The sequence below is a fragment of the Macaca nemestrina genome, chromosome 1 (assembly GCF_043159975.1).
Source record: "Macaca nemestrina isolate mMacNem1 chromosome 1, mMacNem.hap1, whole genome shotgun sequence".
Taxonomy (NCBI): Eukaryota; Metazoa; Chordata; class Mammalia; order Primates; family Cercopithecidae; genus Macaca; species Macaca nemestrina.
In genome coordinates this window covers 188,455,623-188,482,335 of record NC_092125.1, presented here as the reverse complement: position 1 = coordinate 188,482,335, position 26,713 = coordinate 188,455,623, and the positions used below count along the sequence as shown (strand labels likewise).

The 26,713-nt window shown below is 37.0% G+C and overlaps 1 protein-coding gene across 3 annotated transcripts in view; it reads right to left on the bottom strand.

Annotated features, from left to right (window-relative positions):
* LOC105494931 (zinc finger SWIM-type containing 5) overlaps positions 1–26,713 on the bottom strand; it is a 197,969-nt gene that overhangs the window by 170,390 nt on the left and 866 nt on the right. Inside the window, exon 1 of one of the 3 annotated variants that reach the window (XM_011763970.3) lies at positions 12,966–26,713. The exons of the other annotated variants lie outside the window; for them this stretch is intronic. Coding sequence (XP_011762272.1) covers positions 12,966–12,978 — 13 coding nt within the window. The 5' untranslated portion in view covers positions 12,979–26,713. The remainder of the gene's footprint in view (positions 1–12,965) is intronic. 3 annotated transcript variants of the gene reach the window in all.

Genomic DNA, 26,713 nt, shown 5'->3' with positions numbered 1-26,713 from the left:
ATAACTGCTCTTTGTTGGTTTCCAGAATAGCCCATATTCCTCCATGTACATTTTCAATTCTCTAAAATCAAGCTTATTTCAAAAAAGTAATACAAATGCCAAATACATTCCTCTGTTGTCTCTTCAACAAGTTCTAGCACTATACCACAGCAACTAAGACTCAAAAAATTAATTTTATATTAAAAAAAACTAGTGTATGGTATTTCTTTGTTATAAGGTCAGAAAATCAATTGAATTTGAATTACCTACAGTGGCAGGTATCTGACAAAGATTAATCTAAAACAGATATTGTCCCTGAAATGGAAGTCTACTAACCGTTTTACAGCCTATCAAAATCATGTGAAAGATTCTTGCTACAGCTCTGTTAGTATACTTCTTTCAGCTATAGTTCAGCCTATTTTCATAAGATAGAACGTCATATTATTATAACTCCATAAACCTCATCAGAACCACAAAAGTGCAAAGGTATAATTATAAAGACATAAAGCACTATCAAAGGGGCTTTCTAAGAGTGAACATTAACCAATACTATCAAAAAATGCTGAAGGAATACTGTAGAGAACATTACATCACCATAACCAATTTTTACTAAAAATGAATAACTCAACAAATACACTTTAACAGAAATTTAACCAACTTACCACAAGTTATTTAAATTTAACCAACTCACCAGAAGTTATTTTAGCAAAATTTTTACACAATTATTTGGAACTACAATTGTTTCTATAACATAAAAAGTGTAACAAAATTTGAGATTTAAATGAGGCTATTCAAGTAATACTTCATATTTATTCACTCTCTGCTTTAAAGAATCATAAGTTCATTATATGAATTTTTCAGCCCCAATTTTTTCCCTAAAATCTTCTCAAATTCATAGTCCAAAATGCAGAGGAAAATCTATTAATATTATAAGAATGCTCAGTGGTGTGAACTCAGATGTAATGTTCAAAAAAAAAAAGGAAAGATGATCCATTTAGTGTTAGAACCAAAATGTGACTCATGCTTGTGAAACTAAACAAACATGATTCTGGCTGGGGGCTTCCCTATACTTTGTTTTGACCGTATTTGTTGAGCAAATATTAATAGTTGTACTCGTCTCTCAAAAAGTTAACTTGTCCAAAAAGGAAGATAAAATATCAACTTCAGTTAGTAATAAATAGCAAATATATTGGTTAAAGGCAATATTATCATAACTGAAGAACCCAGAACCAAATTAGCAGTACAGATATATTCTTAGTGAAGTGAAGTGAAATGAACAAAATTTTCTGGCCGGGCGCAGTGGCTCAACCCTGTAATCCCAGCACTTTGGGAGGCCGAGGCAGGCGGATCACGAGGTCAGGAGGTCGAGACCATCCTGGCTAACATGGTGAAACCCCGTCTCTACTAAAAAAAAAAAATACAAAAAACTAGCCGGGCAAGGTGGCGGGCGCCTGTAGTCCCAGCTACTCGGGAGGCTGAGGCAGGAGAATGGCGTAAACCCGGGAGGCGGAACATGCAGTGAGCTGAGATCCGGCCACTGCATTCCAGCCTGGGCGACAGAGCGAGACTCCCGTCTCAAAAAATAAAAATAAAAAAAAGAAATGAACAAAATTTTCTTTAAATATTTTATTTTAAAATAATTTATTTGTTAAAAATATTTTACTAAGCAAAATAGCTGAAAAAGTGCTACTTTGTATTTTTGAACTGTTTATTTTGCAACATGATAAAGAATGGCTGTTATAATTGGTAGTTCTGCAGCAAACAAGCTACTTAAGACCTTAGACAAGACACTAATACCAACAATACAGAGCTTTACATTTTAATAGGTACTTCAGATACACTACCTCTTGCAGCTGAACTCTTTGGAGAAAAATATCCTCCCACAAAAGGAACTACAAAGATTGCTACATATCTTTTTCTCCCACAGTATGTCCTTGTCCTACAGGATCCCAGTTTAGAGCAGTTAAACAAAGGAATCATATATATAGTTTAAAAGTATTATGCAAATCATTCTTAAAATCACTCTTCAGAATGTTGTGCCTCTTTTCTTCCTTTGTTAAACCTTACTGCTGCTGGGCATTGTGTTCATGCCTATGATCCCAAAGCTTTCGGAAGCCAAGGTGGGAAGATTGCTTGAGACCAGGGATTTGAGGCCAACCTGGGCAACACAGTGAGATCCAGTCTCTACAAAAAATAAAAAAATTAGCCGGGCATGGTGGCGTGTGCCTGTGGTCCCAACTTCTTGGGAGGCTGAGGCAGGAGGACTGCTTAAGCTCAGGAGCTCAAGGCTGCAGTGCACTATGATCATACCACTGTACTCCAGCCTGGGTGATGTAGCAAGACCTTGTCTCAAAAATTATAACCATCACCAATTTAAACAATTTGGTACCACTAGAGAAAATGTTACTTTTGCATGAATACATAATAGGTCCACAATATATGAACTGAATATATTAGTCTCAATAATGGAGTTACTGCTCTGGTACAGCCTTAACTAAGTAATTTCTTTTTAAGTCTGTACATTAAAAGTATGATATTACGTAAAAGGCAAGAATGGATGTTACTAAGGCAATAAATATTAGTGTCACACACCAAATACAAAACCTATGTCTGAATTTTCTTATTTATAGACAGAAAAGGAAACAATTTCAGTATATAATTGCTAAATTTAACTGAGTTTTTTTCATTCTTTTCAAACTCTATAGGACTTAAGTTACCCATTTATTTTTCCCTGTGCATAACTGAACAGTGATTAAGATCTTGAACACAGGAGCCGGGCTCTAACCCCAGTTCTCCCACATAGCCATATAAATTTGGACTAGTTTCTTATCAGGGTCTCACTTCCTCATGTGTAAAATTGGCATAATAACAACAGTACATACCTCAAAAGAATATTATATGGATTAAATAAATTATAACACATTAAATACTTGGCAAAGCACCCAGCACTTTGTGTTAGCTTTTAATATTATTGTTGTTATTATTGTTATGCAAATAAAAAGTGAAACTATATTAAGTGCCAATATTTACACAGTTTTAAAATTTAAAAGGCTGTAAATTTATATAACCAATAAAGACATAATTGCTTAAAAAAACTTTAGCTTGTAATCTGAGTAAGAACCAAATATCATTTAAAACAAAATTAGATGAGTTGTATATGTTTGCACTGATTATAATTTAACCTTTAAAATGAATTTATGAAGGCTGGGTGCGGTGGCTCATGACTATAATCCCAGCACTTTGGGAGGCCAAAGTGGATCACTTGAGGTCAAGAGTTTGAGACCAGCCTGGCCAACAAGGTGAAACCCCATCTCAACAAAAAATACAAAAATTAGCCAAGAGTGGTGGCATACACCTGTATTCCTAGCTACTCAGGAGACTGAGGCAGGAGAATTGCTTGAACCCGGAGGCAGAGGTTGCAGTGAGCCAAGATTGGGCCACTGCATTCCAGCCTGGGCAAGAAAGTGAGAGCCTGTCTCAAAAAAATAATAAAATAAAATAAAACTAAAACATTCAAAAGTGATCTTTTTATAAAAATAATTGGAGATTTTTAATGTAAGCTAAGAAGAACATATTCTCTTAAACAATTCAAAATAAATAGGTAATTGGAGGAGTACTCACTATTAATCAAAGTTCATTCAAGTTGATTATCAGCTGGGTACAGTGACTCACACCTGTAATCCCAGCACTCTGGAAAGCTGAGGTGGGTGGATCACTTGAGGCCAGGAGTTTGAGACCAGCCGGGCCAACACGGTGAAACCCTGTCTCTACTTTAAAAAAAAAAAAAAAAAAAAAATAGCTGGGCAGGACATATTAGTGTCACACACCCAATACAAAATACTCTCCTACTCAGGGAGCTGGGGCAGCAGAATTGCTTGAACCCGGGAAGTGGAGTTTGCAGTGAGTTGAGATTGCACCCCTGCACTCCAGCCTGGGCCACAGAGCGAGATTCTGTCTCCAAAGGAAAGAAAGAGATTATTATATTTACCCCTTTTTACTTTCAAACAATCTCAAACTTACAAAGAAGTTGCAAGTACAGTTCAAATAATGTTTAACATTGGAGAGTAAGTTGTCAACATACTGCCTCATTACCCCAGAATACTTTTTTTGTGTATTTCCTTCAAACAAAGATATTCTTCTACAGAACTATAAAAATCATGATAATCAGAAATCAATACCATAACATTATCATATCATGCACAGACCCCATTCAACTGTTGCCAATTGTCCCAAAAATGTCCCGATAAGGATCCAGTCCAAAGTCATACAATGCATTTAGTTTTTATGTCTCCCTATTCTCCTTCAATCTGGAACCACCTGTAGTCTTTTCTTAACTTTCTGACTTCTGACACTTTTGAAGACTTCAGGCTAGCTATTTTGAAGAATGTCCCTCAGTAGTGCCTGTTATTTCATCATGATTAGATTCAAGTTATGCATCTTTGGCAGAAATATCATAGAAGAGGAGCCATGTTCTTATTGTTTCCTATCAAATGGCACTCAATTTTTGATTTCTCCCATCACTGGTGAGCTTAACTTTGCTCATTTGATCACAGTAGTGTTTGCCTGGCTTCCTCATTTTAAAGTTACCTTTTTCCCCTTATAAAGTATCTCATGGGAACCATATTGCGTATACCAATATACTCATCAAACTTTCAACTTACTCTTTTTAAAAATACTTTATTTTGGAGACAGGGTTTCATTCTGTAACCCAGGCTGCAGTGCAGTAGAGCAATCCCAGCTCACTGCAGCCTTGACCTTCTGGGCCTAAGCGATCCTCCCACTTCAGCCTCCTAAAGTAGCTGAGACCACAGGTATACACCACCATGCCTGGCTAATGTTTTTAAATTTTTGTAGAGATAGGGTTTTGTCATGTTGCCCAGACTGGTCTCAAACTCCTAGGCTCATGTGATCTTCCCTCCTCAGCCTCTCAAAGTGCTGGGATTATAGGCATGAGCAATGGCACCTGGCCTTTAAAAAAAAAAAAAAATTATTAACACAATGACCTCATGGGTTTCTATTTCATTCAATGGGTTGGTTATATCCATTACTATCATTATTTTGATACTCAATTCATCCCATATTTGGCTAATGGGAATCCCTTCAAAGCTGGCTTTTGTGTCCTTTTTGATATGTTGCTATAATTCTTTAAGAACCTCCCTGCTTTCTGGCACAAGAACATGTTCAAGGCTCATTTGATACTTTCTCTGCCTCAGCCCTAAATTCAGCCATTTCTCCAAGGAGACTTTGTTGTTTTTATTGGAGAAAAGTACTTGGAAACCAAGATATGGACATTAGGTGTGCTTATTGCTATTGGGATATTACTGCTCTAACGCCCTCTCAGTGAACAGAATACCATATATATATTCCAATACATACTAAAAACCGTAAGTTCACATGGGTATCTCCAATTATAATCCAATATCCAGAGTTCATTCACGTTTTCTCCCTGGTCTTTATCTTATCTTCTCTTATCTTACCTTATCTAATCTTTCAGACGGAGTCTTGCTCTGTTGCCCAGGCTGGAGTGCAGTGGCGTGATCTCTGCTCACTGCAACCCCCACCTTCCGGGTTCAAGCGATTCTCCTGCCTCAGTCTCCTGAGTAGCTGAGACTACAGATGCACGCCACCACACCCAGCTAATTTTTGTATTTTTAGTAGAGACGGAGTTTCGTCATGTTGGTTAGGCTGGTCTTGAACTCGTAACCTCAGGTGATCCACTCACCTCGGCCTCCCAACATGCTGGGATTACAGGCGTGAGCCACTGCGCCCAGCTGGTCTATATTTTAGCTACCTTTTCTGATAGTGAGAAATTTGGCTCCTGTTATCCTTAATTGATTTACTTAGTTGATCAATATCTATAAATAACCATTCTTTCATTGCCACCACAGCTCCTCCCCGCCAGTAAGGACACTCTTCTCACTCTGCTCATGTTCAAAAAACCTGCATCTACTGCTGCCACCCCCTGCTATGCCATCCTCACCCCAGTTGAACACTGACACCCTATGGCTCTATGCTCCCCTTCACCCCTATAAAAAAGTCATCCTCAACCCTTTCAGACTCTGACATCTCAAATTATATCCCCCTTCATGTGGATACCCTCCTCACCCCACTTCAGCTCTAGCACTCCATGCTAGGCCACTGCTCCAGCTGGGCTCCAATACACCCTTTCAGGCCACTGCTACTATCCCTTCTTCCCGTCTCACTTCCTTTTCTCTTGCTTCTCCCAGGTTTGGACTAAAGTTTCCAGGAAGGGAAGTCAGAAGAAAAGGGAATGATTAAGGATTCGGGAACTAGAGAGAGGAGGGAATAGAAGAGCAGTATCATTGTATGATACCTTACAATTAGTTATTTTGCTATACAATGATTCTTTATGTTTCTAAAACGTATGCAGAAAATAAAATAAGAATAAATAGTGTTTATTTAGTTTAAATAAACACTAAAGAACATAATAGGAAAGAAGAAAAGAATATGATACTGAAAAAGAAAAAAAATTTATTAAATGTACTGAATATTTGTCCTTATTTATTTTACACTTCCAATCATTAAGAGTTGTTATAGACTATAACAAGGCTATGAACTATGGCCAACCCCCTTTTCCACCTTGGAATTGAAAAACCTATACCATATACACAGGGAATTTACAGTACTTAAGTTTGTAGGTTATACAGAGTGGTAACAGCAATAGAGCAATTCCTACAATTCCTACAACCCAAACTGTGAAATCAATAATGGTGAAAGAGCTGTCTCAAAAACAAAACAAAAAAAAGTTAGACAAATGCTACATTAATGTTTGGGTGGTCAGATTCTATTTTGAAGTCTGAAGTTTGCAGATATGCCTATAGATTTTTGGAGTTTACCACTTTCTTATTCTGTATCATTAATATAATATTTTAAGTTACTATATATTCTACCATTTTTCTGTATTTAGCAAGAAATTTGCATTTTTTATTTGATATAATAAAAGTTTTAATGTAATTTATATTAGATTTTGCATTTTTTTCATTACTGTTATATTTTAACCTGACTAAATGACTGATCTAATTGTATTAGTATTGTGAACAATCATGTGGAATGTTTTGAGACAGAGTACTATATTTGTGAATATAATTTTATGGCTTTTTTCACTTAGTAAGAACTTATCAGTGTGGAAAACTAAGAAAATTGCTCTCTGCTGTATAATCTGGCATTCATTGTAGATTAAAGCTTATTTTTCTTTTTTTTTTTCTTTTTGAGACAGAGTCTCGCTCTGTTGCCCAGGCTGGAGTGCAGTGGCGCAATCTCGGCTCACTGCAAGCTCTGCCTCCCGGGTTCACGCCATTCTCCTGCCTCAGCCTCCCGAGTAGTGGGACTACAGGCGCCTGCCACCACACCCGGCTAATTTTTTGCATGTTTAGTAGAGATGGGGTTTCACTGTGTTAGCCAGGATGGTCTCAATCTCCTGACCTTGTGATCCACCTGCCTCGGGCTTCCAAAGTGCTGGGATTACAGGCGTTAAGATATATAGATATATAGATTATATCTATATACACTAGCAACGAACAATTCAAAAATGAAATAAAGGAAACAATTCCATTTATGATAGCATGAAAAAGAATAAAATACATTAGGAGTAAATCTAACCAAGGAAAACAAGTCATTCTACCAAAAAGACACATACATGCACCTGAATGTTCATTACAGCACTATTCAAAATAGCAAAAACATAGAATCAGCTCAGGTGCCAACCAACAGTGGACTGAATAAAGAAAATGAGGTATATCCCATGGTACATATACACCATGGAATACTACACAGCCATGTACTTCACAACAACATGGATGCAGCTGGAAACTACAGTTTCCAGCTATGTTAATTAGCAGAATGTTAGCAGCTATGTTAATTAATGCAGAAACAGAAATTCAAAGACAAAGTGTGGGAGTGGGGTGAGGGATAAAAGACTATACACTGGATACAGTGTACACTGTTCAGGTGATGGGTGCACCAAAATCTCAGAAATCTCCACTAAAGAACTTACTCATGTAACCAACCACCACTTGTTCCCCAAAAACCTATTGAAGTAAAAAAATTTTAAAAAAAGAAAAAAAAAAAATTCAAAGACTAAATGTTCTCACTTATAAGAAGGTGCTGAACACTAGGTATATGTAGTTGTAAAAATGGGAACAACAGACACTGATGAATACAAGACAGGGAAGGGAGAGGGTTAGGGTTGGAAAAAAAAATACCTATCGGGTACTATGCTCACTACCTGGGTAACAGATTCATTTGTACTCCAAACTTCAGCACCATGAAATATTCCTTTGTAGCAAACCTGCCCGTGCCTCCCTAGTTCTAAAATAAAAGTTGAAAAAAGATAAAATAACATAAAAGTTCAATAAAACATTGTTGAAATAAATTAAGATCCAACAAATGGGGAGACATCCCATGTTCACGGATCAGAAGATGAGATGTTGTTAAGATGGCATGGTAAACAGAATAATGCTCCTCACCAAATATGTCCACACCCTAACATCCAGAACCTGACAAAACAGACTTTACAGATGTGATTAAGATTCTTCAGATGTAGCAATTATCCTAGATTATCTGAGTGGGTTCAATGTAATCACATAGTCCTTATAAGAGGGAGGCAAGAGGCTTAAAGTCAGAGACAGGAAAGGTGACAATGGAAGCAGAGGTTAAAATGGTATGGTACAAATAAGAAGGAAGGGGCTGTGAGCCACAAAATGCAGGTAGCTTCTAGAAACTGGAAAAAGACATGGAAAGAGATTCTTTCCAAGAAAAGCCTCTAGATGGAATACAGCTCTGCCAACAACTTGGTTTTATTTATTATTTATTTATTTTTGAGACAGTGTCTCGCTCGGTCACCGAGGCTAGAGTGCAGTGGCATGATCTCGGCTCACTGCAACCTCTGCCTCTCGGGTGCTTCAGCCACCCAAGTAGCTGGGAATACAGGCGTGCACCACCATGCCTGGCTAAATTTTTATATTTTTAGTAGAGACCGGGTTTTGCCATGTTGGCCAGGCTGGTCTCGAACTCCTGGCTTCAAGTGACCCACCTGCCTCATGCTCCCAAAGTGCTGGGATTACAGATGTGAGCCATCACACCTGCCCTCAATAACTTGATTTTAGCCCAGAAAACCCCCAGACCTGTAAAATATTAAATATGTGTTGTTTTAAATCACTAAGTTTGTGGTAATTTGTTATAGTAGTAGTTTCCTTACAGAACACTAATAGAGATGCCAAAACTTCCAAACTGATCTACAGATTCGATACAATAGCTTTCAAAATCCCAACTAGATTTTTTTTTTGCAAAAAATAAACTGATACTAAAATTCATAGGGAAATTCAAGGGAATGAGAATAGCCAAAACAATCTTGAAAAAGAAGAATAAAGTTGGAGGACTCACACTTTGCAATTTCAAAACTTACTAGAGCAAGAGTAATAAAGACAATGTGGTACTAACGTAAGGACAGACGTAAAGATCAATGGAACAGAACTGAGAGTCCTGAAATAAACTCATTTATGGTTAACTGGCTTTCAACAGCATGTCAAGATCATTCAATGGAGAAAGACTAGTCATTTCACCAAATAATGCTGGAACAAATGGATATTCATATAAAAAAAAGTTGAAGCCCCTTCTGACATCACAAAAATCAACTCAAAATGAAACATAAACCAAAATATAAGAGCTAAAACTAGAAAACACTTAGACATGGCAGTAAATCTTCTTGATCATGGGTTAGGCAATGGTTTCTTAGCTATACTTTATCAAAAGAAAGAAAGAAAAAAGCAACTAAAAAAAGGTAAATTGTACTCCATCAAAATTTAACACTTTTGTGCTTCAAAGGACACTATCAAGAAAGTTAAGACACCTCACAAAATGGGAAAATGTATTTGCAAATCATGTATCTGATAAGGGACTAGTATCTAGAATGAATAAGGAACTCTCACAACTTAACAATAAAAAGACAACCCAATTAAAAAATGGGCAAAGGATCCGAATAAACATTTTTTTCCAAAGAAGTTATACAAATGACCAACACATACATGAAAAGATGCTCAACATCATTAGTCACCAGAGAAATGCAAATCTAAACCAACCACAATGAGATACTACTTCTGGACCTCCACCAGGATGGATATAATAAAAAAGATAGACAATAACAGGCATTGGCAAAGATGTGGAGAAACTGAAACACTCATACATTGATAGCAGAATTATAAAGTGATGCACATTGCAAAATAGTTTGGCAGTTCCTCAAAATGTTATACATAGTTACTGCATGATCCAACAATTCTACTCCTAGATGTATACCCAAGAGAAATGAAAACATGTATCCACACAAAAGCTAGTATGCAAATGTTCACAGCAGCATTAGTCACAATAACCAAAAGGAAAACAACCCAAACATGCAACAACCAATTAATGGATAAACAAAATGTGGTATATCCATACAATGTAATATTATTCACCATTAAAAAAGAATAAAGTACAGATACATGTTACACATTTATGGACCTTGAAAACATTATGCTAAGTGAAAGAAGCCAGTCACGAAAGACTACATATTCTTACTCAATTTATATAAAATGGCTAGAATAAGCAAATCCATAGAGACAGAAAGTAGACTGGTAGTTGCTTAGGACCATATGGGATTGGATTGGGGAGTGATAGCTAAAGGATACAGGGTTCTTTTGGGGTAAGGAAAATCTTCTAAAATTGACTGTGGTGAAGGCAGCCCCTACCTGTGAATATAATAAAAGCCACTGAATTGAACACTTTAAATGGATGAGTTGTACAGTACATGAAGTATATCTCACTAAAGATATTAGCGGGGGAAAACTTGCTGTAAGGTCCCCTCATTCCAGACTACAAAGTCTTCAGGGATACTGCTGGAGACTGGTTTTCAAGGCCTCATTAGGCAGCCTAGACGTCAAAACAGAGGGAAGATAGCCTCTTTAATAAAAACAAAACAAACAAAAACCCTAGCAAGGCTAACCTGTCTTGATGGTCTGCTAGAAGGCATATTTATCACACGGATATATGACTGAGGAAAGTTAAAATCCAACTCCTCAATTCTAATCTCCAAGTGAATAGATAAAAGGGAGTAGGTACTGAAAAACCATTCACTACTAAATGAAGTTCTAAATAAAACTATACTAACATACTGGATAACATTTTGGTTGAGTGACTTTTGTTGCTAATTACTTTGATGCTATATTAATAATATTTGCAAGGGACCGAGCACAGTGGTTCACACCTGTAATCCCAGAAATTTTGGGAGGTTGAGGCAGGCAGATCACCTGAAGTCAGGAGTTCAAGACCAGCCTGGCCAACATGGCAAAACTCTGTCTCTACTAATAATACAAAAATTAGCCAGGGATGGTGGTGCACACCTACAATCCCAGCTACTTGGGAGGCTGAGGCAGGAGAATCACTTCAACCCGGGAGGCAGAGGCTACAGTGAGCTGAGATCATGCCACTGCACTCTAGCCTGGTCAACAGACAGAGACTCTGTCTCAAAGAAAATAATAATAATAATAATAATAATAATAACAATAATATTTGCAAGGGACAATATATAATCTGAAAACTTTCGCAATCAGTACTTTAAAAACATATCAAAGAACTATTAATAAAGCATATTCAACGATACTATATTTGATCTTTAAAACCTACATAATAGGCCGGGCTGGTGACTCACATCTGCAATCCTAGCACTTTGGGAGGCCGAGGTGGGTGGATCGCTTGAGCCCAGGAGTTCAGGACCAGCGGGGCAACATAGGAAAACCTTATCTCTACAAAAAATTAGCCAGGCATGGTGGCATGCACCTGCAGTCCCAGCCACTCAAGAGGCTGAGGTGAGGGAATTACCTGAGCCTAGAAGGTAGGGGCTGCAGTAAGCCATGATCTTGTCGCTGCATTCCAGCCTGGGTGACAGAGCTGGACCTTGTCTCAAACAAAACAAAACAAAACAAAACAAAAACAACCTAATTACCTGATTTTAATGTCACATAATGTGCTACCTCAGCAACAGATGGTGTTTATGAAATAAAGCAGATTTACCAATACAAAGAAAAGTAACATCAGGGAGTAGAGGACATTTAGCATCTAATTTACCACTGGGGCATCTCTTGATACTTCCCTGCCCAATGTTGACAGTAAATGAACAAACGCAGTGGGCAAGGCCTGAGAAACGTCACAGTAACTAGGCTCAGGCTTTTCTATAAAACAGTTGCTGGGTACAGTGGCTCACACCTGTAATCCCAGCATTGTGGGAGGCTGAAGCAGGCAGACTGCTTGAGCTCAGGAGTTCGAGACCAGCTTGGGCAACATGGCAAAACCCTGTCTCCACAAAAAAAAATAAAAATTAGCCAAATTAGCCAGGCATGGTGGTACATGCCTATAGTCCCAGCTACTCGGGAGGCTGAAGTAGGAGGATCACCTGGGCCAGGAAGGTGGAGGTTGCAGTGAGCTGAGATCATACCACTGTATTCCAGCCTGGGTGACAGAGCCAGACACCACCTCAAAAAAAAAAAAACAAAAAAACAAAAAAAACAGTCACTACCCATTCCCAGGTAAAACACTCAGACCAGCAGAGATTCTGGCTAAGAATCCATAATAGAGTTTAGAGGAGGGGGACAAGATCAGCTGTGTTCTAGGGACTACTTTCAGTGACAGAAGTTGTGATTTGCCTCCTAATTTTACTCTTGTAAGTATCCCCAGAAAAAGAGACCAAACAATCCTGGAGGGGCTGTTCCCTTATAGGGTGAATTTACTCTACGAAAAGAATCCAAGAGTCAGAGGAAATGCAGTGCTCAGATCCTTCCTTCAGGACCAAGGCATTTATTCCTCTAACTGCCAGGAGAGTTGGCTGCTGAGAGGTTACAGCTATGTCCTCCTCCACAAGCTGCCCTCAACCAAAGTATAACAGGTTGAGTTCTCTGAAAGGAAACACCAAGATAGAATGAGAAATGCAAGACACTTACTAGGGATCGACATCTGTGAAAGAACGGCAACAGAAGCAGGACTGGGAAGAGGAAGAAATCAAACTGTAATGCAGGCCTGACAAAAGCTCAGTCAACGAGGTATGGCTCTCTGGAGCAGGTATTGCCTGTCGAAGGGTTCCATGTTTGGCTGAAATAGCTGGATCTTTACACTCCTACCTTGCTCAGTCATTTGTAAGCTGCCCCTAGAAAAGTATGACCTCAGATGAAGCAAATCTCTGCTGCTGAGACAGACCGTGAATCAGCTGACAGTTGGAAGCTGTCTGATGAAAGCACTTCCTGCAGCTGGGCAGCAAGTAGTTCCCTGAAGAGAAACAGTGTAGTTCACCTTCATCTCTACCACATAAAGAAAAATGCCCCACCCAGGGTTATGCCTCTTCTCCCTCAGGTCAGCCCACATCTATTTTCAGATAATTGTCAAGTGCCATCCCAGCTGCAGAGCTCCCCATAGGATTGACTGAAGTCTCCATTGTGACTGCATCAGTTCAACTTCTCTGCCCACCTAATTGTGCTTTCCTCACTCCTTTATAAGTGTCCTGAAAGTACATAGGGAATTGAGGCTCAGAGAGGTTAAGTAACTTGCTCAAGGTTACACAGCTAGAAAGTGGCAGAACTGGGATTTGGGCCCAGGTCTCCAAACACAGCACTTAGGAATTTAGACCTCATTCTCTACGAAACAGAATGTTTGAAGGTTTTCCTTTCCTTTTTGTTTTATTGGAATATTTGCTTTTCTAATGATAGCTTTATTATGTAATTCATACATAATAGAGCTCACCCTTGAGAGGCACACAACTGTGAAAAGTACACAATTTGGTGTTATTTAGTATATTCACAGATTTGTGCAACCATTGCCACTATCTAATTTTGGAACATTTTCACCCCAAAAGGAAATCCCATACTCATTAGTAATCACTCCCCTTACTCACAGGCCCTACAAACCACTAACCTACTACTTTCTGTCTCCAGGATTTGCCTATTCTGGACATTTTGGATAAATAAAATAATATATGTGGCTTTTAACTTTTTTATTGTGGTAAAATATATATAAGATTTATCATTTTTAAATGGACAGTTCAGTGGTATTAAGTACATTCACACTGTTGTGCAATCATCACTCCTACCTATCTCCAGAATTTTTCATCCTCGCATACTAAAATTCTAGTTCAACAGAACAATAACTCTTCTCTCTCCTCTCAGCCCCTGGCAACCTCTAAATTCTACTTCTATCTCTATGAATTTGCCTACCCAAATACTGCATATAAGTGGAATCATAATAATGTTTGTCCTTTGGTGTCTGGCTTATTCACTTAGCATAATCTTTAACATTCATCCACGTTGTAGCATGTATCAGGATTTCCTTCCTTTTTAGGGCTAAATAACATTTCCTGTAGGTAGACAGAAAGTCAGAGGAAGGAAGGAAAGAAGGAAGGGAGGGAGGGAGGGAGGGAGGGAAGGAAGGAAGGAAAATAGACCACCTTTTGTTTATCCATTCATCTGTCGATGGACACTTGGGTCGTTTTCATCTTCTGCCTATTGTGAATAATCCTACTGTAAAACACGGTTGTATAAATATCTATTCAATTCCCTGCTTTCGATTATTTTGGTTATACACCCAGAAGCAGAATTTCTGGCTCATATGGTTATTCTATGTTTAATTTTTTGAGGAACTGCCATACTGTTTTCTACAGCAGCTACACCATTTTATATTTCCAAATGGTTCCAACTTCTCCACATCCTTGCCAACATTTGTTATTTTCTGGCTTTTTAAAAAAATAATATCCATCCTAACGGGTGTGAAGTAGTATTTCATTGTAGTTTTGATTTTCATTACTCTAATAATGAGTGCTGTTGAGCATCTTTTCTTGTGCTTATTGGTCATCTGTACATTGTCTCTGGAGAAATGTTTATTCAAGTCCTTTGCCATTTTTGAATTAGGTTGTTTCTTGTGGCTGAGTTGTAGTTTAATATATTCTGGATATTAATCCCCTTATCATGCAGTTTGGTTTTGAGTGGCTAGTAAGATATCCATTTAGAAATATCTGGCAGGCAAATATATATGCTGATCTTTGGATTATTTGGAAGTGCTTCAGAGTTTCAAAGGGAAGAAGTAGCTGGCCATGCTGATGAAGTTCTAGGCTCCATCGCAATCCCCAACACAGCTCAGATTTTATCTGCTGCAAAAGCTGGAATTCCAGCTTAAGACTTCATTTGAAAGTGAGCGTACAGTTGCTTTAAACAAATTTTAAACCACTACATTATATCATGCTATCTTATGTTCATAAAATTGTAGTTGAAACTGTAGAAATAAATTAGATTCTAAATTAGAAGACTTGATATAAGAAGGAACATCCTACTTTTGTGGGGTAAGAGAATAAAAGAAAATAGAAAGCCAGAATAATGAAGTAAAACAGAAATCTAGGAAGAAGCATTTCAAGAGAAATGTACAGTAGACTACAGAAAATTCTATACAGAGGTCATGAAGAATGAGGACTAGAAAAAAGATACTGTGTTTGGCAATCGTGAGGTCACTAGCGACCTTTAAGAGATCAATTTTAATTTAGTGACTGAAAGCATAAGTCAGACTACAAAACCTTTAGAAGGTGGAATGAAGGTTGAGGGAGGAAAGGTAACCAATACAGAATACTCTCAATTTTGGTACAGGCTGTAATAATAATAGTGAATATTTACATAGCACTTAATATGTGTTCAGCCTCATTATAAATGCTTTACATATTAACTAATTTAATCCTCAAAACAACCTATGAAGTAGGTACCATCATTTTGCCCTTTTACAGTTGAAAAAACTGAGACTTTGAAGGAGCCAGAATTGCATATTTGTGATAGTATGTATGTGTACATATGTGTATATATACACACACACATATGGTAGATATATACAAATACGTGTGATGGTAAAGACTACAATAATATAATATTGAGTGAGACAAAACATAAAGAGTTTTTCACAATAGGGAGCCATAATGTGGGGAAGGATTTTATATTACCAATAACATCAATGTATGTTGGTGATGTTGGCTAGTCATGTCAGTTAGCAGGTATTGATAGATTTAAACAAAATAAGAACAAGCTGGCTTTTCCAGAAGCTATCAGTGCTACAGGCCTCTATTCAACAAAACCATGAATGAATAGGGGGGAAAATGTAATTATCTCCAAGGCTTTCAAAGACACAATACATTTTCTTGTTGCTCACAGACCAAAAGATAATGGAGGGACAAAAAGCTATTTTGCTGATTAGTTCCATTGTATGTTTATGCCTAAAAGAAGCAATAATTTTTTTTGAACAAAAAAGGAAAGGATTATCTGAAGATAACAAAAAGCTATTCTAAAGCCAGAAATCTGTAGTTTACTCTGAGAAAAAAGGATTCGTATTTGGCAACATTCTGTCATCTTCCTTCCTACTAGTATTATCCCTTTGGATCAACTATGCACTAAAGTATTAGAGGGCATACAAAATGTTAATACAGAAAGAATTTTATTAAAGGTTAATCTAACTTGTAAGCAGTAAAGTGTTTTCGATCTTTATTGCAATATTGGACATAATTCTAAAATTTCTTACAATTGTAATTATAGTAAAATAGAGCAATGTATCCAGTAGTACCCACTTCCCAAGTTAATCACTTCCTACTCTCTGCCCCCATAGTAACTTCTTCTATTATTACAAAACACTGTGGTAAATGCCATTTTATTTATTCAGACCCTTAACTGATTTAATAGAAAATTTTTAAATGCCATTTTTATATGTACATTCCATAGTAAACTGTGTGCCTCTTAAATACAGAAATTATGTTGTTTTGCACAGAACATACTAAAAAATTAAAAGTTTTTTTTGTTGTTGTTGTTTTTGAGACAGGGTCTTGCTCTGTTGCCCAGGCTGGAGTACAATGGCCTGTGATCACAGCTCACTGTAGCCCCAACTTTCCAGGCTCAAGCATTCCTCCCACCTCAGCTCCCCAAGTAGTTGGGACTACAAGTGTGTGCCAACATGCCTGGCTAATTTTTTAATAGGGACAGGGACTCCCTATGTTGCCCAGGCTGTTCTTGAACTTCTGGGGTCAAGTGATCCTCCCACCTAAGCATCCCAAAGTGCTGGGATCCCAAGTGTGAGCCACTGTGCTCAGCTAAAAAAAATTAGGTTTTATAAATAAATAAATGGGTGAACAAACACGAAGAAAATTATAGCTTGGCATTGCATTAAACACAAACATCTTTTGATGACAGTAACAATGACAATTTTTACTTTGGAATAAGACCTCTCCAAAATACAGAGAGAAACATTCTTTGAGTAGTTAAGAGAATGATTTTCCTTCACATCCATTAATAAAGATAGGTGAAACAATAAATAGAAAATAAAGTTGACATGGTCCATAGCATCTGTAGAATGAAAATTACATAATGTTTTGACTGCCAACAATGGGTTCAGAAACAATGATAATACTAATAAAGGTGTTCATTTTTCTTTTCCTTTTTTTTTTTAAAGACAGGGTCTCACTCTGTCACCTAGGCTGGAGAGCAGTGACGCCATCATGGCTTACTGCAGCCTCAACCTCTTGGGCTCAAGCGATCCTCCCATCTCAGCCTCCCAAGTAGCCGGGACTATAGGTGAGCACCACTACGCCCAGCTAATTTTTTTTTTAAAGATAAGGTCTCACTATGCTGCCCAGGCTGGTCTCAAACCCCTGGGCTCAAGTGATCCTCCTGTCTCGCCTCCCAAAGCACTGGGATTTCAGGTGTGAGCCACCATGCCAGGCCAGGTGATCATTTTTCTACAACGGCATTTCTGAACTTTAGCTGCATATAAAATTACCTGGAAGCTTTTTAACAATTCTGAAATTTGGTCCTAATTCTCAGCAGATTCTGACGTGATTAATTTGGAGTGAGTCTCAGGTACCGTTTTTTTTTTTTTTTTTAATCTCCCCAGGTGATTTTAATGTGAAACCAAGATGGAAGCCCACAATTCTTTTCTTTAAAATCAAATCTTTGAGGTAGAATTTACATTCAGTAAAATTTGCCAATTTAAGCATACAATTTAATAACTTTTGACAAATGAATGTAGTCATGTAACCACTACAGTCATTATTAACATTTCCATCACCCAAAAGTTTTCTCACATCTACGAACCTGAGCCAATCCCTCAAGATGAATCCTGAGTGGCTAACTGGGCCTACATTTAAAATAGAGCCAAACAGCCATTTACTGACTAGAAGTTACACACTTATCTGAGTTCCTGGAAAACTCACACCTCTGCTTAACTTTGGGACATTCATAGCTGACTATGCCTATTCACATTGCCCAAAACAACCAATAGGCTGTCGCTTGCATACTACAAATATTCAAGTACAAGTATTTATATGAACATATGAGGGTCTTCAAAAAGTTTGTGGAAAATGAGTATTATAAAAAAACTACACATGGATTTCACTTTTTTTTTTTTTGCACTGAAATAAACTCATACTAACTTGCTATAATATATCTGGATAGGATCTAGTTTAAGGCACGAAAAAGGACAAGACGTAAGTTTGAAAAGAGCCCCTATCAGAGAAACATGAATTCTGCTAAAATTAAAGCAAGAACAAACACCAAATTTATGGTGAAGCTTGGGAGGAAGAATGGTGAAACCACTGATGCTTTATAAAATGTGTATGGGCAATGCCCCCAAAGAAATCAGCAGTTTACAAACGGATAACTTATTTTAAAAGGGTGAAACAATGCTGAACATGAAGCCTACAGCAGCAGACCATCCACATCAATTTGTGAGGAAAAACATTCATGTTGTTTGTGCTCTAATCAAGGAGGACAGACAATTAACAGCAGAAACAACAGACAATACCATAGACATCTCAATTTGTACAGCTTACATAATTCTGCTGAGAAATTAAAGTTGAACAACCCTTCCACTTAACAGGTGCCAAAACCACTGCATCCAGATCAGCTAATAAGAGCAGGGCTTTCACTGGAAATTCTAAACAAGCAGGATCAAGACCCTGGGGCATTTCATTGAAGAACTGTGACAGGAGATGAAACATGACTTTACCAGTATGATCCTGAAGACAAAGCACAATTAAAGCAACAGCTACCAAGAGGCAGGAGTGGTCCAATCAAAGCAAGACCAGACTGATCAAGAGCAAAGGTCATGGCAACAGTTTTTTAGGATATTCAAGTCATTTTACTTGCTGACTTTCTGGAGGGACAAAGAATGGTAACATTTGATTTATTATGTGAGTGTTTTCAGAAAGTTAGCCAAAGCATTAGCAGAAAAATGCCCAGGAAAGCTTTCCAGAGTTTTTCTCCACCACAACAATGTTCCTGGTTATTCCTCTCATCAAACAAGGGCAATTCTATGAGAGTTTTGATGAGAAATCATTAGGCATCCACCTTACAGTCCTGATTTGGCTCCTTCTGACTTCTTTTTGTTCCCTAATCTTTAAAAAAGTCTTCAGAAGGCACCAATTTTTCTTCAGTCAATAATGTAAAAAAGACTGCATTGACATGGCTGAATTCCTAGGACCGTCACTTCTTTAGGGATGAGCTAAGTGGCTTGTATCATTACTTATAAAAGTTCTTGAACTTGATGGAGTTTATGTTGAAAAATAAAGTTTATACTTCTAATTTTTATCCTTTAATTCCATTTTTCCATGAGCTTTTGAAATCCCCTTATATGTTTTCATTTCTCTCAGGTAAATACCTAAGAGTAGGATTGCTGAATCTTTTGTTTAAGTATATGATTAGCTACAATAGGACATTGTTTTCCATGTAGCTGCACCATTTTGCATTCATACCATACTTTACATACCAGCAATGTATGCGAGTTCCAGTTACTCCATATACTTGTCAGCTCTTGGTACAGTCTTTTCTTTTTCTTTAACCATTTTAGTGTGTGTGTAATGTAGGTATTTCCTTGAATTTTAATTTGTATTTCTCTAAGGACTAAATTATACAAAGTATACAAACAACTGTTGTGAAGGCAAGAAAACCACTAGGCAGAAGGGTACTTCAGCTTTTGCTTCAGTAGTCTTTTTTTTTTTTTTTGAGGCAGAGTCTCACTCTGTCGCCCAGGCTAGAGTGCAGTGGCACGATCTTGGCTCACTGCAACCTCTACCTCCTGGGTTCCAGCAATTTTCCTGCCTCAGACTCCGGAGTAGCTGGGACTACAGGCGTACGCCACCACGCTTGGCTAATATTTTTGTATTTTTAGTAGAGACAGGGTTTCCCCATGCTGGCCAGGATGATCTTGATCTCCTGAACTCGTGATCCACCCGCTTCAGCCTCCCAAAGTGCTGGGAGTGAGCTACCACGCCTGGCCTCAACAGTCTACTTTTAAAGAAGGTAACTATGTTATACTCCCCTAAATACCACATTCATCACTCCATTATAAAGAACAGGCAAATGATCAAAAAACACGTATGCAAGGAACTTTTCAAAAACCGGTTTCAGAAACTCTCAGAGTCAAATATTCACTCAGTTTATAACTTCCTCCCTACATAAGGAAGGCAACGTAATGTAGTCCTTAGAAGTTTAGGCTTTGATGCCCAACCTAACTTTGCATTCTAAGATAGGAAAATGCAAAGTATTACAGAAAGACTTCCACCAAAAACAGGTAAACAATTATTTACTGAGCCTTACACATAATAAGTGACTAAATGCTAATTCAAGCAATGAATCAAGAACAAGTTAATAATAAGCTTCAAGGATAATTTTTATCTATGCAATGCTTTAAAAATCAGAAGCATCCAGAAATTGAGCCACAAAATGCCAGTATATCTTTTAGGCTTTAGTCACATATAAAGCAATTAAGAGAGATGTCATACTACACAAATATAAAAAATGACATGACAATTTACTCATTCATTCAATAAACATTTTCTGAGCATCAACTTAGGACAAACCACATTATATATCCTAAGGGGGAGAACAATTACACTGAAAACCAAAAATTAATCAGTTGACTATATATGATTACAAAAACTATCACAGAGTAATTTAGCATATAATCACATAATACTACAGCTAATATTTAAATAAGTATGATTTTCTTAGTCTACTAGCTCCATGATAGGCTAAAAGTGTTCAAGAAGCATGCTGCCCATATTAGAAAGAAATAAGCCTATAAATAAACCACAAGGTAAAAAAATTCACATAAAAGTTATCTGGAATAAATTATTATCTATTTCTAATACCAAACACTAATTCTAAACCATAGTAATTTAGGGTTTGGAAACAGACATTAAAACACTGTTCATAGGCTTTCAAGGTTATCCATTTCTAAAGCTGAGTTATAAATGGTGTGCGTGAAAAAAACCCACAGTAATCTATTCATTCATATATGTATACCCTGAGTGCTATATCACACAGTCATCATTTTTTATCAAGAATGATAATTTTAACCTTTAAATAACCACTTATTTGTCAAAAACATTCCACATGTATTAAGATTAAATAATCAATCATGCAAATTGAATCAAGCAAGTCTAAATAATGCTTACCTAATAAAATTAATATGGTGATTTCCTAACTTAAGCCATACTTAATGTAATAAAGTTTAAAATTCACATGAAACTCAGATATGCAACAAGAAACAAGTATGAGAAGCTGTTAAGGGCTGAATTATGTCACCCCCCAAAAAAATATGCTGAAGTCCTAATCCCCAATACCTTAGAACATAACCTCAGTCCCTCATGATGTGACCTTGGAAATAGGGTTGTTGCAAATGTGATTAGTTGAGATAAGGTCATACTGAAGTAGGGTGAGCCCCTAATCCAATATGACCGGTGTCCTTGTAAGAAGGCTATGTGAAAACAGACACACACAGGGAGAATGCCACATGACCACAAAAGCAGACACTGGAATTTTGGGGCTACAAGTCAAAGAATGCCAAAGACAGCCAACAAACCACCAGAACTAGCAAGAGGCAACAAGGGATTCCCCTGTAGGTTGCAGAAGGAGCATAGCACTGCCAACACCTTGATTTTGGATTTCTAGCCTCCAGAACTCTGAGACAATACATTTCTGTGGTTTTAAGCCAATTCAGTTTGTGATACTTTGTTACAGCAGCCATAGGAAACTAATACAGCATGTATATGTTTCTCTTATACATTATATTAATGCACTGATTTTTTAAAATTTTATTTTCTATGGTATCATACAGTAAACTTGACTTTTTTGGTGTATAGTTCCATACATTTTAACACATGTATATATTCATATAACCTTCATCATAATAGATTACTGACAGTTAATGTCTTGTTTTTTAATTGCCATTAGTGAAACAAGAGAAATAAAACCGTTTCCCATAGGCATAAATTTCCAGCCTTTTCATTAATATATTTTTAAAATTCCTGGCCGGGCGCGGTGGCTCAAGCCTGTAATCCCAGCACTTTGGGAGGCCGAGACGGGCGGATCACGAGGTCAGGAGATCGAGACCATCCTGGCTAACACCGTGAAACCCCGTCTCTACTAAAAATACAAAAAACTAGCCGGGCGAGGTGGCGGGCGCCTGTAGTCCCAGCTACTCCGGAGGCTGAGGCAGGAGAATGGCCTAAACCCGGGAGGCGGAGCTTGCAGTGAGCTGAGATCCGGCCACTGCACTCCAGCCCGGGCTACAGAGCAAGACTCTGTCTCAAAAAAAAAAAAAATAAAAATAAAATAAAATAAAATAAAATTCCTAAAATAAAGATAACCTCTAAAATAAAATTCACTATCTTTAGTTTATCCATCATCTTTAAAATCCAAAGCTGTATCCTTGAGAAAGTCACCTTTAGAAAAATTCATTTAAAGCTTTCATTTGAAGAAATTGATAAATCACCATTCTTCACAAAAAAACAGATGGTCAAAGACAGAAGATTCACCTAAGTTGTAACACTCATGCTACTTAATGCTATCAGTTTATTATATGCACAAGTCTGGAGTTTTCCCCATATATTCCAATACCACTCATTCTCAAAATTCATGTCTCTCTGTTTTACAACACTGAGAAATCCATTCTTAACATTCAGTCATTCAACAAGCACTTATTGAACATTAAAATGTGTGCATATGTGATGTGTTAGGGTGGAGGGAGAGAACTCATTGCTCAAAAAAAAAAAAAAAAAACTTGAAAAATTTCTATGCTAAAAAGCACACCCGCTTAAAGGAATGCAGCTGCCTACTGTGATGGAATATCTTAAATATAAATAAAGTCATTTTTCTCCACATGAAATTTTATTATAATTTTATTCATTCTAACTTACATATGATGCTATAGTTTTCTCAATGTAGGTATCTTTTATTCCCCAAACAATATAGATTAAAGGAAATTACATATAAAAATCAACAACCGTAATACTTGTTACTGACAAATTTCACAAAAGTTGTACTACAGAAAAATTTCACAGACCTGTTTACTGATGATATACAAGTGTACACAATTTAAAACTTACTACTTAATGTTTAAGTTATAGATAACTTCCTGAAATAGGCCAATTTTTATATTTCCATTATTGACTTTATAATTGTACCTCTTCCACATAAGGTAATACTTAGCATTCTGGTTCCAGTCTAGAAGACTTCAAGAATAAATCATGTACTTATTTAAAAATGTGTGGACTAAAACTATGGGGTTTTGTTGAAGTCACCTGTCAAAATCTACTTAAAATTTCTGGATAAATATGTATATAACTCAGATGTACCAGGTGCAGAAGGCCCCTGCATTCCTTTACCCAATTTTTAAAACTAAATATCCAAGTAATTATAATATTTCTGTGTTTAAGTGAGAAAAATTGTTAATGCTTTTTTCCTTCAATCAATTAAGATTTTCCTGAGAAACAGCAAAGCTTCTTTAAGTTTTACCAAACACAAAGAAATCAACTTAAAATACAGTGGATAGCAAAAGGGTCAAAATGTTACAACCATTAGTAAATTATAGTTGTCTTATTCTTACGCCATCTGCAGACTTCTGAATAAGTATTTTCCCAAGGTTTATACTACTACTATACCCATGGGCTTCTGAAACAAGTTAAAAATGCCGACGCTGAAACATATGAATTCTATTATCTTTACAATACTGAGATCAGACTGTAAGTCTATTTACATAGCTTCAAACTTACAGACATCCATGAAGAGACTAACTTGCAATTTCCCCCTTTTAAAGGGAATACCACTTCTGATGCAGTACTTACATAAAAGAAATGTATCCTTTGAGCATAGCTGGAAAAGTTTTAGTTTTGATTTAAAATCTGAAGTATCCAATTTTTAACCGGAATTCATGACTTTCTATTACCAGATTACAGAATTTAGTCTACCTACTATTTCTATAAGTTTTTGTTTGTTTTTAATTTATTTGCCTTGAAGGCTTTTTTGTTTGTGCTTTCTTTTTTCATTTAAATTCCCTTTTTCATTAAATTTCCTTATGACTCTTTTTCCTAAAAGGATGTTGTCACAGAAGTACCCCAACTTTCTGTTCTTCCTAAAACATCGGCCTTCAGTAACTTCCCAAATCTGAGGTTCTATTGTTTAGAAACAGTAAGGAAATATGTAGAATTCTTAATTAGCATCACTTAGTAATATTGAGTTTGAAGTGCACTTATAAACTGAAGAACACGATTACTATCTTGGTATATACAAATCACTTCATTCCTCATCTCTTGGCAATACTTTAAAAAGCCTACTTTCTAGATTAAGTAATTTACTTATAATTTTAAGTTTAGGAGACGGGGGATATGTCTCTATTAAAGGTGGTTCATACCAAAATACAGAACTCAAAAAGATGCAGAACAGGCTATCCTTCTCTCCTATACTTACTAACCTAAATTAAGGTCAGAATAATAAAAATTACACAGCTCATGGTTCTCAAGTAGCATAAACTTAAAGGGATAACTTTATTCACCGGTCTTCGTCTTTGAAATCCAAAGGCAATCACAAAACATGTTTGTTTATATGTGTCTTTTCTCAAGATCCCTGAAACTATAATATGAGAGCCTATAACTCCAGAACCACATTAACTTTCATATTATAAAGGGGAAATATCTGATTTAAACATGATCTAGATTAACAAAAATATCCGATTTCATTTGCAACGTGACACTTCAGTCACTTTAAAAATAGACACTTCTTTAAAACTCTTCCTCTCTTTCATTTGCTCCCTCAAGTTTGAAAACTCTTCCTTATCCATCTCTTACTACAAAACGACCACTTAAATTGACCCTTTTCAATTTAAAATATTTGAAACAAGAATCTTAAAAGTTAAATGATCTAAACTCAGAAAAATTAAAATTTACAGACTAATAGGAAAATGCATTTATTTTCATGTTTTCAGTGTTTCAGTATTAAAGCTGTACACCTTAATTACATGTTTATTCAAGTCACTCTTTCAAAAATATACACAAATAAACAAAGGACTAACCTCTTTCAAATAAACAAAACTTGCTCAAGCCACTGTCACTATATTCTGGCACAGGATAAATTTATATTTCACATTTGCAAAATAAATTGTGGTATGCTGTTGTTTTGGTTAGAAACACAGGAATCAATGATTCTCAATAACCAGAAGCAGATTACTTTATATCAAACAGCACGATTCAGAGAAAAACATTTTTCAAATATGTTGGTTTTACCTGGAGAGCTAGATGTCTGGGGTTTGTGTCTCTCTGTGCTTAATTCTAAAAACGACCTCCCTCCAACTCCTTTCAAAAATCAGTATTTTCTTCGATTTATATGAGCATATAGTGTACAACAAAACAAGATCTAGATTAACATAAAGTACATAAAGATATGTACTTCCAGAAGGCTATAATAATCCAAATAGAAAATTAATTCCACATGTTTTAATTTTCCACATAGCAAAGTCAATGTTAATCAATGTCATTTTTTTCTCTTTCTCCTTAACCATTCCACAAATCAGATGCACTGTATTTATATATTTAATAAGATTAACAAACTGACTAGAAGCTCCGGAGGAGTAAAGGAAGAAATCACTTGTATATTTTCCCATAACAAAAAGATAAAAGCAAGTACGACTTGTTAAATGAGAAGCTTTTGAAAAACCCAGCGTGATCAGCTTTTGATTTACCCCAGTCTGACAAGGAAGAGAGACCCCACCCCCACTCCAGATTGTATGGCTTTTTTTTTTTTTTTTTTCCTTGGGTGGGGGTGTGGAGGAGAAGCTGTCACATTTCCATCTTCGGTTATTGTTAGTCCGCAGCCTAGATTCCCAAGCATCACTGATCCAGGGGAAAAATCCTAACGCAGACAACTAAAACTGTCTGAAATATGCAGGATTTTGTTGGGGCTCTTTTCCCAGTGTTAAAGTTAATTTCATCGAGGCTTAATCGGCTAGGGCTATTGATTGCCTCTGACAGTCTGTCCCTCAAACGCTCCCTCTAAAACCGCTTGTTCCAGATTTACTAACAATCCTCCCCTCTCCAAACTTAAATTAGGACAATGCATTTGTGAAATTATTACATCCAAAAAGGCATACCTCCCCATTCTCTTTGCCTTGGTGTGGGGAGTAGAAAGAGTGAAGAAGAGAGATCTATTCGCCCTTCAAACAAAAAGAAATGGGGGTAGAGGATCAGTGGAGGAAAAGAGCAGTGGTGGACCTGAGTGAAAGGTTGAAAAAAGTTTTTGTGACTTGTTCGTCCTTCGGCAGGGGTACAGGAGTTGGGCAGAAGGCGGGGTCTCGGCCCCAGGGCTCAGGCAAAGAGGCACCTGCGGAAGAGGAGGCTGAGCACCCGAGAGCG